This window comes from Bos indicus, chromosome 26, assembly GCF_029378745.1.
Source record: "Bos indicus isolate NIAB-ARS_2022 breed Sahiwal x Tharparkar chromosome 26, NIAB-ARS_B.indTharparkar_mat_pri_1.0, whole genome shotgun sequence".
In the NCBI taxonomy this organism is placed as follows: Eukaryota; Metazoa; Chordata; class Mammalia; order Artiodactyla; family Bovidae; genus Bos; species Bos indicus.
The window spans coordinates 14,424,066-14,440,631 of record NC_091785.1 but is presented as its reverse complement, the minus strand read 5'-3'; the positions used below and the strand labels follow the sequence as shown (position 1 = coordinate 14,440,631).

The 16,566-nt window shown below is 35.9% G+C and overlaps 1 protein-coding gene across 7 annotated transcripts in view; it reads right to left on the bottom strand.

Moving 5' to 3' along the window:
* Positions 1–16,566, bottom strand: part of EXOC6 (exocyst complex component 6) — a 192,550-nt gene that overhangs the window by 57,854 nt on the left and 118,130 nt on the right. For 5 of the 7 annotated variants that reach the window (XM_070780488.1, XM_070780489.1, XM_070780487.1 and 2 more), the window contains one exon: positions 8,607–8,636. The exons of the other annotated variants lie outside the window; for them this stretch is intronic. In XM_070780488.1, the coding sequence (XP_070636589.1) occupies positions 8,607–8,636 (30 nt within the window). The remainder of the gene's footprint in view (positions 1–8,606; positions 8,637–16,566) is intronic. 7 annotated transcript variants of the gene reach the window in all.

Here is a 16,566-nt window from a genome sequence, read left to right as displayed (position 1 = left end):
CTTTAACATAAATTTCAATAAGTAAGTAAAAACACCTGCCAAGCTTTTAAAGGTAACTACTTTTTTACCCTGCTCTCACATTTTGCTGAAAAACAACTTGCAAAGAGAGAAAACCCCTGGACAAACTTCTTGTATTTCAAAGGAACTTGTAAAAGAGAATCTGCTGACATATTAGATCCTTTTCGCATTACCCAAAAGCTTTTCTTCTAAGAACAATTGTGGTAAAGAGACATTTGGCTCCTAGGAAATTCCCAAAGGGTCAACCATATGCATCCTTCCATGGCACCTTCACAGTGCTGCTTTCTAGATTCATGTCTCAAAAGCAGCTTTCATCATTTACTTGTGTGTCAGTCAATATGATTTATGGACTGCATTCAACAAAGTCAAAGCATATAGAATGAGAAATATGACTACAATCTGCTAATTTGTTTTGTATTGAGCCACTTAAGAGTCAAAGACCTAATGTCAGACTGAGACCAGCAACACAATTAACCAGTCGGTGACAGATTCATCCATCCTCCCTGCCAGGCTGTGCCAATCAAAGACAGCATGAGGCGACATTTGGTGAAACCAGTAAGAAAACTCATTCTCTAAGTAACCTATGTGAGACCTTGATTGACACTTTTTGAATTTAGTTTGTGGAACACAGACAGTCTTTACCCAATAGTCCCTCACTGCAAGCTGTGAAATAAGGCTTTTAATGCCAATCACAGGAACAATAAACCACAAACCACCAACCCTCAGTTTAAAAGGAATCAAGAAAACACATCTGTTTTTATGTCAAGCCAAATTTCCAGAATAATTTACTATTATAGATTAGGTAAAGATACTCTGTTTCCTTTGAAACATCATAAAATGACATGGTAACAAAAATACAACACATTTTATTAGATTATAACTCAAAACAGTTTTGGTTTCAAAGTAACACTCTGATAGATCTATTCTAATATAATAGTAGGAGAAACGTAGAATACTTAAAAACTAATTTGACACATTTAAATTTTCATTTGAAGTTTTCATTTCTGTCTCACAATTCTTTTATTTCAAAGATCTAATAAAATAGGAAGGCTTGATTTCAATAATAATTATTTGAAAGCATTTTTCAATGCTGCTTTCATTCTCTCAAATACACTTTACATAAAAATGTGCTCTTGAAATTACAATCATTCTTTCTGTGTTGGTCTATTTTCCTTAAAGATCCCAGGAGAATCCATTTTCTTTTATTTATACCCTCACAAAAGATCAACCTTGCACAATATGCTACTTTTTATTTAAGTTAAAAAAATATATAGACTCAGAAATATTATGCACTATATTATTCTTTAAATTGATAACAGGTTTTGTTTTGAAAAGTTATGTAACTCTTGTCAGGAAAAACTTAAAAACTTGAATAAAATAATGGTCAATTTGAATATTAAATCTAACATTGGAAAGCAAATTTATTTATTCTGATTCTATGTGACTTTTAAAGTTATTTAAATAAAAACAGCAAAATACTGCTATAGTATTCAAACTTATTGCCTCTCAATTTGCAACGTGAATTTCAGTTATGAGATACGAAATAGCCTTTTCAGAGGGAAGACGAAAGAAGAAAGTAAATATTTTGATGAATTGGTCAGTCTCCTAAAGAACCACAATTTTTAGCCTTTTAAAACACACTGTCCAAAAGAGTGAGGTCTTTCATCAAATATGGAGTATCCAACACTAAAACCAGAAATGAATTCTTATTGAAAAATGATGCCAAGTTGAAAAAGACATTTTAATCTAAGAAATCCATTATAATTCTTTTTATTTTACAAAAGAATCCCTAATTTAAATTTCACTATATGAAACTACTTGAATGTACTACTATTCAAACATAAAAAATATTATTCAATCTGGAAAAAAAATACCTAAAACACAAAAATGTCCCCAAGGTGACTTCACAAATACACAAAGATTCCATCATCTAGTAAGGTTTTAATCTATTTTCTGGCTAAACACATGGTAAAATACTGAAATGTCTCTGATTCCCAATAATATAGAATGTATGTTAAAGGTTTAAATATCAAGATGAATTTCTTTAGCAAGTTTTAAAAATAAATTTAATACAATCTTGAAAACAGTTTTGAGATTATGCCCCCAAAATTAATAGGTCTACCAAAATATACTTATTCTAATGTTCCTAACATTCTCCAAAATACCTCCTTTACATTTCTATATTCCTCTCATACTCTTCCTGTCTGCATCTAAGTAGCTCTAGTCCCCAAAGAACTGGTTATCACATCAGTTAACCACAATTCCCATAGCCAATTATGAATTCCCTTTCTCCTCTTAGGCTTTTCTTCTTTTAACAATTCTCAACCATAACGATATGAGACATAACATAAAGTATTGCTCTTGGGACACACGAACATGCACATTCACACACACACATGCACAGATTAAAAAGAACAGAAATATCTTAAAGTTGGGAAAAAAATTCTCCAAACTGGGGAAACTTCAGGTCACTTATATGGCACATTTCTATTTCATGCCTTATCCTAACTTCCTTATCCCAACTGTGTGTGTGTGTGTGTGTGTGTGTGTGTGCGCGCGCACGCGCGCACGCACGTGTTGTCACTTCAGTCGTGTCCAACTCTTTGCAACCCCATGGACTGTAGCCTGCCTGGCCCCTCTGTCCACAGGATTTTCCAGGCAAGAATACTGGAGTGGGTTGCTACGCCCTCTTCCAGGGGACCTTCCCGACCCAGGGATCGAATGCATGTCTCTTAAGTCTTCCACACTGGCAGGTGGGTTCTTTACCACTGAGCCACTAGGGGAGTCCCATCCCAACCACAGATCTCATTAAACTTTGGTGGCTTTTTCCTTCTTCTTCTTTTTTTGCTTTTCCTTCTTCTTAAACAATCTTTTGAACATGACCTTAGATGACATATAGCACTCAGATTTTTAGGTTCCTGCAAATATCATTGCTGCTGTCACAGCAGTCCCATGATATCTTCAAACTTCTCTTAACTTTAATAAGCAGAAAGAGAATGCAAGGACAAGTAGGGCAATGACGTCTAGAAGAGGTCAAGGTTTTGAAGCTATTGATTATACCAGAGTGTATACTTGTGGTGGATTCATGTTGATGTATGGCAAAACCAATACAATATTGTAATTAACCTCCAATTAAAATTAAAAAAATTTATATAAAAAAAAAAAGAAATCTAGATTAAACACACTTTCGTCCAAGGTAGCATGAAGAGGAAGCTCGTCTGTGCTGTGTAGGAACTGACAGAGATATTTCCTACCTTCTAAATTCACTTAATAACAGCAAATTGGGCAATTAAGTTCATGTTTAAATAGGGAAGCAATAAAATATCAAGGCCCTATAACCTTCTCCCTTGGCAAATGTAAGAAATGCAAGAGAACCTTAAGCTGTAAACTTCCACATGTGACTGAATACTATGGTCGAGCCACAGGAATTAAGACTGAAAAACTGAAACATCCAAGAACTGTTATTATAGCAACAACTCTGTCCATAGCAGAGTCAGAGCCTCATTTTTTTTACATAAGCACCCAGCTCAGAGTATTAGGACTATATAATCATTAAAAACTACTATTTCACAACCCCAGTACAACTTAAAATTTGCAAAGAAGTTGTCAGAATCACTAACAAGTTAGAAGAGTATAGACTATTTCCACATAATCATTAGTAAAGTGGACAAATGTCACCCAAGCTGACTCTCTCTGATTAATACATATAGGTAGGAGGCTAAGTAAGTGAGTGTTAGTCAATCAGCATGTCCGACTGTTTGCGACCCTATGGACTGCAGCCCACCAGGCTCCTCTGTTCATGGAATTCTCCAGGTGAAAATACTGGAGTGAGAAGCCATTCCCTTCTCCAGGGGATCTTCTCCAACCAGAGATCAAACTCAGGTCCCCTGCATTGCAGGCAGGTTCTTTACTATCTGAGCCACTGGGGAAGCCCAATATATTATGAACATAGCCGTACATATGTAAACATAACACAGAGTAGGCCTTTGTCATTCAAGGCATTTATATCTAGATTTCAGCCTTTTAAGGATGGCTCCGAGAGGCCAGTACAAGTAGGGCTTCATTTGCTGAGACTCACTTTTGAGTTAGGTACTCTGTGAAATGGGTTGTGGGCAGGGAGGAACTACTCAGAGACTGAATACAGTCAAAGTCCCAACCTCCCCAAGTCAATGTGGCTTGGCTGTCTTCTGTTAATTGACATGGGTAAAGTAACTGTCATTAAGATCTATAGTTTTCAACTGTATCTTACAGTGTTTTCTGAAAGAAATTACATGGCACAGCCATATTCTCAAATTTGGGAATTCTCAAAGGTTTGGGGTATACTCATCTAGAATGTTAAGGATTTTTTGAACAGGTAATTTCTTTGGGCTAAATCCTAGATTGTGGGGATGTGGTTGGGGTAGATACTATTAGTCACTTTCAGTTGAGGGAGTACCTGGAAGAGGAGTTTAAACTACTCAGGGAAATGTATCCTGTGAGGAAAGGATACATATTAAAACAGAACGAAACTCATTATGGGAGGAGGGAGCAAACAAGGTAAGTCATCTACTAAGCACTTTTTTTCTAAAAACAATCTTGCAAATGACATTCAACAATATTCTGAGAGTGAAAAATAAGTCCTTACAGACATCTACAGTAGGTCTGTGTCAACTGTCTCCTTGTTTCCAAACAGACAAAGGCTTTAAATCTCAATGCTATTACCAGCTATCAGACCAATTTTCATCAGAGGCAGAAAGTTTTAAAACAGGACAGCTTCCTTACAATGCCTAGTCTCCTGAATGAAAGAAAAGGAAGTAATTAAACATTGTTTCATATATATGTAATATTCATCTAAACTTGCGCTTTTATTGGGACTTCAATGTGCAAAGTATCATCTCTTTTATCCTCACCCTTATCCATTCCTATCTGTTCTATACAGGGAAGAAAAAAAATACAGGTTCTTGAGCACCATCAGATCGTGGCTTGCACAGGAAACTTCTGACTCCAACATCTTTCCCTACCATCTCCTTTCTTTCACTCCAGGGGATCTGACCTCTTTTTCACTTTCTTTATCTGCTCATAATAAACATAATTCCAACTCAAACAATCTCTTATCCACATATTTTAGACTCTTTTCTCCCCCAATCCTTGGCCTACTTAACTCTAGAGGGGGGTGGTATGAGGAGAGAACTATCTTCTATTTTTTTCTTTCTATTGTGTAATACAGGTTAAAAGGAAAGACTATTTGCATTCCTAGAACTTACCCCTATGTGCAAAAACTCAAGTACCCTTACGAACACAAATTCTCTGCTGCCATCTGGTAGTGAAACTGCTAGATGGTATGTTTTCATCTGTTTTTGATACTGAATCTTCCTGTTAAAAATGATCCTTTGCTCATAAAGCTTTCATCAATTATATAGTCTGTTTCATCTATAGCCATAAGAGAGTGAAGTAAAAGGTTATTTGTAAGTGTGCATATACATGTATGTACTAATACTCTGTGTGTGTGTATACAGAGTCTGTTTTATTTCCATTTAATAAATATCTCCTTAATGTTACTTACAGGTTGGTCTTGTACTTCTCCCCTAATCCACTGATTTCCTACCAAAATTCTCTTGCTAAAAGCCCTTTGTTATTAATGCCACTACTTCTTCCAACTATGCCCTCATTAAAAGCAATTCAAAATACTGTTTTCTACAACCTTCAACAGCAGGGAAATATTTAAGTATGCTATGCTATATATGGGCTTCCCTGGTGGCTCAGAGGATAAAGCGTCTGCCTGCAATGCAGGAGACCTGGGTTCAATTCCTGGGTCGGGAAGATCCCCTGGAGAAGGAAATGGCAACCCACTTCAGTCCTCTTGCCTGGAGAATCCCATGGACAGATAAGCCTGGCACATAAGGCTTACAAACTTATGAAATCAAATTTCTCACCTAGATTAGTCAGTATTTAGCTAATAGAGACATCAACTTAATACCCAAAAGAATCAGAGTTATAAAATTCAAGTATGTTCACTTTCAACTAAAAAGCAAGATTTTTTTTGCAAGTAACTTCCAATAGTGAAAATCACTTAACTGTTTTATCACATTATGAAAAAGCTTAAGAAAAAATAGAAATTCTATTACTAACACTGGACCTTGACTGCTTTCAACTTTGTCATTTATGTTTTCTCTCAAAGTTCTCTAACTTTCTCCACTGCACTGATATACTGTCAATGGTTTGCTCTTGTTGATTTTTGTGTACTTGTAACTTATTATAAAGTACGGAAATAAGTATCAAAATGTGTCACAGAAATACCTCGCTTATCACCATAGAAAGAACTATTTCAAATAAGTAACTTTTTTAAAACACTGGACATTCAAGTGCCAAATCTTTCTAAATTATTCAGTCACATTTATCTAAAACTGATCTCCAAATCCATCCGTCCTTCTTAAATACAGGACAAGAAACAATCTGAGGTTCTTTTTTTTGGATAGCAAGGTTAGTTTCACTTCTGTATTCTGAATATGCATATGGTCTGTCTGCAGGAAATCTGTAAGCACGTTTAATACGTACTTAACAACTACTACATTTATTGAAATGAACTGAACATTTATTAAATGAGCAAAAAGGTCAAGTGAAAGCTTGAGGGCTGTCTCTTCAATAAGTCAAAGTGTTAGTCCTTAGTGTTGGGAATTTGCAAATTATTTTCGTGCTATAGGTTCGTCTTAATCACTATTCAACATTATAGTATCTACAGAGTGGTGATCTGAGTTGTTATACTATTCTTTCAAGGAGTTGTACAAGGAATGAGTAACCATGCAAATATTTCTACTCATCTGATGGTACTGATACCATCTTTACTATATCATATTCACATAGACATTTTCTAAATTCCTGTCTGCAAATAACAGAATGTAAACTTTCTCTTCAAAACTAGAAAGTATTCTATATTTGACAAATAAATTTCTTGATTCAAAACTTCTGATTTTTACAGTATACTTTTTTTTCTTGGTCACACCACACAGCTTGCAGGATTCTCAGTTCCCTGACCAAAGACGGAACCCAGGGCCTGGCAGTGAAAGCCTGGAATCCTAACCCCTAGGCCACCAGGGAACTCCCTGCAGTATACTTTTCATACTTTTTAAACATACAAGAAAATTATCTTTATAATAGTCTAGTTATTCACTATTCCTCTCACGTTAACTTTAAAAGTACTTATAAAGCACTTCCTCTACGTAAGACATTGTTTAGGTACTACAGAAGACACCATGATGAGTAGATATAGTTCCTGACATAATGAGATTAAATTCTGAAAGTAGAAAGAAGGAAAGTCTACAACCATAGTTCAAGAGAAAATATAAATAAGTACCATAAAAGTGGGACAAAGAATCAACATAAGGTTAAGCAGAATCAGTAAAAGCTTCATGAAAGAGGTAGCATTAAAGATGGCTCTAGGAAGAGATTCAAAATTTTTAGTTATAAATGAAGACAAGGTAGAAAACTCAAGCTAGATGCAGGGCAGAGTGAATTTTCCACTTTAAATGCCCAGGTTAAATCATGGTCAGAAATGTATCAGAAAGAGACTGAGGTCATTTATTTGTTAGCCTGTGCAATTTTCACTTAATTCAGTAGATAAGTGAGAGACCTTGAAATTTTTGAATAGAGAAAATGAAATTAAAATGTGCTTTGGAGAGGATTATCTGGCTTTGATATGTAGGATGAATAGAAGTAATGAGAGACTATTGGCAAAGACAAATTAGAAGACAATTACGATAATCAAAATTTGAACTTTGATAATAGAAATAAGAACAGAAAGGACAAAATGCAGGTTAGGAACATTTAAATTTCAAATGCTAGATGGTATTTTTTCAAAAATAAGAATATTTTTCAATATCTATACTCAGACAACATTTGAGTTCTTATTTCAGCTCTTAAGAGCTTGTAACTGGAGGTGAAAAGGATGAACAAATACAATAAAAAGCAAAAATATGACAAAGCCACTAAAAAAGAGTAGATGCTGAGGAAGGCAATGAACACTATTGGGCTTGGTGAAAAAGAAACATTTGAATTGGGTAATAGGCTATACTGTGTTATGCACTGAGATTTCTACAAGTAGAGTCTGGGATAAGCGCTGTAGAAAAAAAGCAGTCATGAAAAGCACAGATAATCTTACAACAAATATAACAACTAATATGTTTTGAGTGTTCATTTTACGCCAGGCACTTTTCTGAACATTGCATGTATACTACCTCTTTAAACCCTCACAAAAATCTCCAGAGTATATATTCTTATTGAACTATTGAACTCATTTGCAGATAAGGAAAATATCTCAAGCATGGCCTGTCATACCTGCGATGACCACAGAGAGATATCCTCAAAGCACTGCACTCACCACAGATGTACCATAATATTAACTTTCACAATCAAGTCTCAGAGAATCTTGATTGCTTCACCAAAACAACTAGTTATTATCTTCAAACTCTGGCTTCCACAAAAACTACAAATGCATCAAGAACACTGTCAAAACAATTAAAAATTTCCATAAGCACCTAAGCAGAGAAAAATAAGCCTGCAGGAAGTTCATTATTTTCTAATTCACATGCTAGCTTGAGCTTGTATCTACTTACCGACATGGCTGCATGATCACTGCTGTTAGTCTGAGAAGGAAGTCAAACAGGCAATCATAAAAAAGGAAAATGTATTCCGATATCAACAGAAGTGGTGTTTAAAGCAGTAAAAAATTACACCATACACAAGCCAGCTGACTCTCTGTTGTTGTTACAATTTAAAACTCAAACTCTGACACCTGAATATCTGGTCTAGCCTGAACTGAAGGTGGCTCTACATATGGGAAGTTATCCTTTTTACCAAACACACAAGGAGTAAAGGAGAAACCACAAGCAGAAATGGAGGAAGACATTTAACTGGCCAGGTAGATACTGTAATTACCCACAGTAAGCAGTGGGTTGGCAGCTGTGTTATCCAGACAGTTCATTCTTCTGGAAGACTGGACCAGACTCTAGGTAACCTCTAGGTCCTTTCTAGATTTAACTTCCAAAAAAATTTGTTTGGATTAGCAAAATCCCATCACAACAGTTATTCAACTATGTTTTCCCAAAATCTTTCAAATTGTATAACAGGTATATAATTTGTATGTGAGATATAAAAGTCATAAAGCCAAGATGAAATTTAGCTAAAATTCTGTAATGTAGTCAATAAAAGTCAGTCAACAACATTTAACATATGAACATGAACACCAAGTAAGTCACAGGACTTGTGATGCTTTCATCATTGTTCACATTATACAATTTTTATGTTACTAAGTCATCAGATCAACATTATTCATTATTATTATATATTTAAAGATTAATATTGAAATAAGAAAAAAGTAATTTGTTAGCATATATGTATACAAAAAATATATGGTCATGTTTTCACTTGATAAGGAAAGTACCAATATGTATTCAAAGCTACTTATGCAACAATTTAAAAAATATAATTTTTGTATTTTTAATATAATTCTTTCTGGTATCACATAAAAGAAGAAAGGGTGACTAAAGCCTGTGATTGTACTACTGACTATTAACGTTCTCCTCTGCAGTTTCCAGTGAAGTCAAAGGACATGTACACCTATATATTTAATTCAGGGAAAAAGTATGAACCAAGGACAAAGAACATAAAAGAATAAAACTAAAAAAGAAAATAAGGTGCCAGAATGAATAAATCTAAGTTTAAGTTAGGACTTTACACCTGTGTGACACTTAATAATAAATTTTATAAATAGGGACGTTAGAGGTGATCTCATCCAATCATTTTATTTCAAAGAGAAGGAAAGAAGTTGTTCAAAATCAAGACAGTAGACTAAGTTAATGTGTTTGCTTCCCACTGATCCTGAGATACAAGTGATACAAGAAGCACAGAATTACAAAACAGGAATAAAATGTTTAACAACACAGAAAATGAAGGCACGTGGAGGAATTCATTAAGGGATACCTTCTAGAAGACAGAAAACAGATTTTTCTTTAAAAATGTTAATTTATTTATTTATTTTGGCCATGCCACAAGACATGTGGGATCTTAATTCCCCGACCAGGGATCAAACCTGTGCCCCCTGCATTGGAAGTGCAGAGTCTTAACACCTTGACCACCAGGGAAGTCACCCAGAAAACAGATTAAATAGAGAAGAGAAAGCAACTGCCCATTACATGCTACCAGGGGAACTACAGTGGAGTTGGGAGCCAGCTATGTACTAGAGGTCCAGTTGTGCATATGAGAGAGGACAGATACCAGAAATGCAATGGGAAACAGGTTAAGTAACTAAAGATTTCTAGAACAACCGTGCCAGTGATCCCCTAACTACAGAGCACAAGCATTTTTCCATAGTGAGAGAAACTTCAAAGGGAGAGTTGAGACTCCTGGTGTAGGTAGAAAAAAAAAGAGAGAGAGAGAGCAGGAAGGAGGAAGGCGGGTATTGTGACAATGGAAAGAGGGGCAGTGATGGCTACACAATTTGTGGAGCTCAGTGCAAAATGAAAATGTGGGGTCCCTTGTCCAAAAATCTGTAAGAATTTCAAGATGCCAGCAAAGCACCAAAGCATGTGCAGAACCCTTCTAAACTCAGGACCATGTGCCATAGCACATGTTACACATCCATGAAGTCAGCCCTGAAGAGAGGAAACCACAATCTCATGGATAGCTCTATACTTGCTCACTCTAAGTTAAGAATCCTAGGCAAAGTACCTCCCAAATTTAAAACATTTCCAGTCAGATTCCTAACTAAGAGGGAAAAAAAAAATCTATCAAAAAATAGAGTATTTATACAGTAGCAGAGTAAACGCAAATCAGCGTTTCAGGCATTCTTTGTTAAAAGAGAATGAGAAGAACAAAGAAAGAAAAAACCTATTCAAGGGTAATATAGATAATTCAAGGAACAGAAAATATCTTTTTAAAAAACCCTCCAGGGACTTCCCTGGTGGTCCAGTGGCTAAGGCACTGTGTTCCCAATTCAGGGGGTCCAGGTTCGATCCCTGGTCAGGGAACTAGATCCCACATGCTGCAACTGAAGAGGCCACAGCAGTCAATTAAATTAATTAAGGATGGGGAACACGTGTACACCCACGGCGGATGCGTGTTGATGTATGGCAAAACCAATACAACATTGTAAAAACACCTCATGGAGATTTGAAAGATAATATATACATTAAAAAAAAAAGAATAGCATTCTATGAGAAAAGAACACTTTTAAAACAGAGTGACTCCTTAAAAATTAAAATATATAACTAATAAAATATTCTCTAGATGGACTGCAAATAAAATTGAGAAATCCTCCCAAAACAGAGAACAAAAAAAGAGATAGGAAATGAAGGAAAAGATAAAGAAGATCAGTCTAGAAACTCTTAACATCTAGTTAATGAGAGTCCAATAAAAAGAGAACAGAAAAGTGGAGGAAAAAATTATCTAACAAATAATAAAAGAGAAGTTTCTTGTGCTGAACTTCCCCTTTGACGGAAAGGGGCCATTGAATAAAGAGCTAAGTAAATGAAACACAAGCTTACATCTCCTCACATTATCGTGACATTTTAGAATATTAAAGAATAAAAAATAGATCCTAAAACCTGGATGCCAAAAGACAATGGAGGAACGCAACAAACATTGTCAGAGAAAAACTATTCAACTTAGAATTACTAAAGTATCAATCAAACACAAGGATACTGAAGGTATTTCATGATATGCAAGGACTTAAACAGGAGAAAGTTACTGTGGCAGTTTAGCAAAACCAACCAGTAAAGCTCTAAAAACACTTGAAATCCACGAAACAGTTTCCAACTCTGGAGATCAGAGAAAGAAAGTCCCAGGTAAACAGCTATACAGCAATTCTAGAGAGCAACTGGTACAAAGCAGACAGAGGCCTCTGTAGCAGTCAGAAAACATCAGATGAAGAACTGACAGAGTGAAGGGAGGGAGGCTGCTGTCTTTATCTTATATAGAAGTAAATTAAGATACTGACTAAAGAATAGGAATAAAAATAGGAGTATAACTATTTTATATAAAGAAACAATAAACATAAGAAATAAAACATCAAACTGAAGAAAAAGGATGAAGTGAGAAGTCACTATTGAATACATGTGCCTTATCTTTCATAGTAGAGACTCACAAGATATTCTCTTTTTAAGATAACCACCAGAAGAAATGAAAACATGGTGAAATGGTAGTCTGGGGTGGGGGAGATGGGAAGGCTATTTTCCATCCCAAAGTCTTCTGAGATACCTGACCTACTACCATGTATGCATATTAACTTAAGCAAATTTAAAAAATAAACTTTATTTTTAAAGTATTTTTTAAAAAACAACCTTCATTTTTAGTTCTATGAAATGAAATATATTAATTCTGTGAACTTCCAGATGTTCAAGCTGGTTTTAGAAAAGGGAGAGGAACCAGAGATCAAATTGCCAACATCCGCTGGATCATCGAAAAAGCAAGAGAGTTCCAGAAAAACATCTATTTCTGCTTTATTGACTATGCCAAAGCCTTTGACTGTGTGGATCACAATAAACTGTGGAAAATTCTGAAAGAGATGGGAATACCAGACCACCTGACCTGCCTCTTGAGAAACCTATATGCAGGTCAGGAAGCAACAGTTAGAACTGGACATGGAACAACAGAGTGGTTCCAAATAGGAAAAGGAGTACATCAAGGCTGTATATTGTCACCTGATTATTTAACTTATATGCAGAGTACATCATGAGAAATGCTGGGCTGGAAGAAGCACAAGCTGGAATCAAGATTACCGGAAGAAATATCAATAACCTCAGATATGCAGATGACACCACCCTTATGGCAGAAAGTGAAGAGGAACTAAAAAGCCTCTTGATGAAAGTGAAAGAGGAGAGTGAAAAAGTTGGCTTAAAGCTTAACATTCAGAAAACTAAGATCATGGCATCTGGTCCCATCACTTCATGGGAAATAGATGGGGAAACAGTGGAAACTATGTCAGACTTTATTTTCTGGGCTCCAAAATCACTGCAGATGGTGACTGCAGCCATGAAATTAAAATACTCTTACTCCTTGGAAGGAAAGTTATGACCAACCTAGATAGCATATTCAAAAGCAGAGACATTACTTTGCCAACAAAGGTCCATCTAGTCAAGGCTATGGTTTTTCCAGTAGTCATGTATGGATGTGAGAGTTGGACTGTGAAGAAAGCAGAGCCGAAGAATTGATGCTTTTGAACTGCAGTGCTGGAGAAGACTCTTGAGAGTCCCTTGGACCGCAAGGAGATTCAACCAGTCCATTCTAAAGGAGATCAGTCCTGGGTGTTCTTTGGAAGGAATGATGTTGAGGCTGAAACTCCAGTTCTTTGGCCACCTCATGTGAAGAGTTGACTCACTGGAAAAGACTCTGATGCTGGGAGGGATTGGGGGCAGGAGGAAAAGGAGACGACAGAGGATGAGATGCCTGGATGGCATCAACGACTCTATGGACTTGAGTTTGAGTGAACTCTGGGAGTTGGTGATGGGCAGGGAGGCCTGGTGTGCTGCAATTCATGGGGTTGCAAAGAGTCGGACACAACTGAGTGACTGAATTGAAATGAACTGAATTAGCAAATTAATTTAGAGTCTGAATGATTTGTCAACTTACATAATGTTGGTTAACTGGAATAATCAGGCCTAGACTGTGAATCTCAGGATTTTCAATATAGTACTGCATCTCCAGAAAAAAAATGCTTTAGAGTATGGTTTTAAAAGTTAGACACTATCCATTTCTATCTAAATCATGCACTTTCGTTCACTGGATATATATACTTATTTCTCACTTACAGAAAGCATAATGTTTTTTAAACTATTTATGGAAATTAAAAGTGCAAATTAAAAAGTTAGTGGCACCAGCTTCATTATTTACATATATCCCTTAGTGGTTGTAAATCAATAAAACATCTTTATTTTAATAAACACATCACTAGCATATATGAAAGAAAGAAATGGTAACTACTGTTTCCAGCGGATCACCACTGGGTCTTTAGGTGGTACTGTATTCACAGTAAAAGATTACTGAGTCCCACTTGGCCATCATGAATTACTAAATAACTGCAAGCTATTCAACAATATCTTGTATTTATAGACTTGTAAGTGGTGAATGAATGCTGAATGCTTTTAAAAATTTAACACTGAATGGTTTTCAAATTTTCTAGCTAATATAAAATCTTATTTAAAAAACACAAAGCTTGCTTACAAGTTAGGCTTAAAAATAAGTGTTATAAATGCATTAGAAAAAGATGACTTGTAGAACACACGTCAAAATGTTAACAGTAACTTTTCTTTTAAAAGATAACAGAAGATAACTTTTTTTTTTTAATTTTCTTCTTTACTGAGCAATAGTTTTTAACTGTCAGGGAAAAATTATCAGAAACAAGAAAGTTCACTTACATGTTTGAAACAGTAAACGTTGCTGATTTCAAGAGTACTGATTTGGGGATAAAATAATATTTATATCTTTCAATAATCACACTTCACTGACATCAGCCAGCATGTGACCATGAGTCACTGTAAGCACTGTAAGCAGTCAAGCTGTAACAATTATTCAAACAAATATACTTTATAGTGAGTATCTTTAACAATTAATGAAGCTTTTAAAATACTATACAATGCAAAAGCACAGAACTCAAAACTAAATAATACAAGCCAAAAATATAGGCATAAATACAAGAGAAAAAAACTGTAATGATACTGAACTAAAACTAATACTATAGGCCTTAAAACAACAGAGGAAGAAAGGAGAAGGAAAGATAAAATATTTATTAATAGGTGCTATTTTATGTCAAGCACCCTGACAGCCGACTATTCTACACAAGATTTTATTTCATCCTCTGATAGTGCTACGGGTGACTGTGTTGAAGCTGCAACTCCAATACTTTGGCCATCTGATGCAAAGAGCTGACTCATCTGAAAAGACCCTGATGCTAGGAAAGCTTGAGGGCAGGAGAAGGAGATGACAGAGGATGAGATGGTTGGACTGTGTCACCAACTCAATGGACATGAGTTTGGGTGGGCTCCTGGAGTTGGTGATGGACAGGGAAGCCTGGCATGCTGCAGTTCATGGGGTCACAAAGAGTTGGACACGACTGAGCGACTGAACTGAACGGAACTGAACTGAAGTCCTATGGAGAAAATGGATTATGTCTATTTTGCAGAAGTAAAGGAGTTCAGAGAAGTTAAGCAACTTGCCAGGACTCCACAGCCAGGAAGTTAAAAATCTTAGGTTCAAACATAAGTCCTTCTAACTCTAAAGGCCACCCTGTGCTCTCTTCCCTTCATCACTCTGGTCCCTAAGAACAGTAACATATAAGGGGGCTTGACTCTGAGTCATTAAATGGTAAGTTTCCTGAAGACAATATATTTAGCAGGGCAGTTTAACATTCTGGGTATGGGAAAATACCTGTCATTATTATAAATATTGCTTTTTAAGTTACTGTTAATTCCTGTGGCCAGCAGAGAGCCTGGATTCTCTGCTATAGCACAGGGAAATGCAGATGAGGAAATAATCTAACATGGAAGCAAGGCAACTCTTTACTTTTAGTCCTCTGCATAGGCTTGCTGGCTGATTCTTAAGAGAAATAGGTGAAGAGAGTAATATACCAGATCTCTCAGCCATTCAACCAGAGACTGGAGGCATTTAAAGTAGACATTATTGGTGACCTTCCAAATTCTACAGCTTCCTACCACAACCACAGTGTAGTAGAAAAGAGAAAAACAATAAAGTTCTTTCTCTGGGCTCCATCAGAACCATTATCATCCATTAAGTTCTATTGTTCTCATACCCTGTGAGAAGAGAACAAAATCCTATCAGGTGGATTATAACCTTTCTAGAATCAATGAAACCTTTACTAGGCAATGTGGTCAGCAACTACAAGTCATGACTCTCTTTGATGGGGAAAATATTATTTTTCCCCATTGTTATGATGCAACAATCATAGGGACTGACAAAAAGTAAATACGCAGTGAAGTTAAGAATGGAGCTTTTAAACTGACAGTCTTAGGTACATTTCAGGGATGGGGCGAGACAGTTATCTTTATCCTACAGGATCTACTTGTCTGTCCAATTACTTGCAATACTGGCCAATACTTGCACTATTTGAAAGAGTGACCCTTGGTTTCACAGCTCCCATTGACTCTAACTCATGGCACTGTTTATTAACCCTGTCAAAATCAAGAATCATGGAGCCAGAGCCAGCTCCCCCACATAATTTTTCATGGATAAATAATTCTACGTAAGCTGGTTGACTTGGGACTGACTGACTGTGATGAACAAATACATTATTAAGATTCTTTTAGTTTGGGAGAGTCCAAAACTGGGCCCTCTCTCTATCTGGGTCCAAAGGTAACCTCAAGATGAGGAATTATTTTTAGCTTAAAACATTTAAATCAAAATGGCAGCTTATACATCGCCATATATTGCTTAGAAAAATAATGCATTTAATAACACTGTTTTTTGCTTGAAAGAACACAAACTAACTGAATATTTTATACAATCTCAGCATTTCAGAGAATTAATATACTCAGCCATAATAATCAATCTTGCTAAAATTTACCA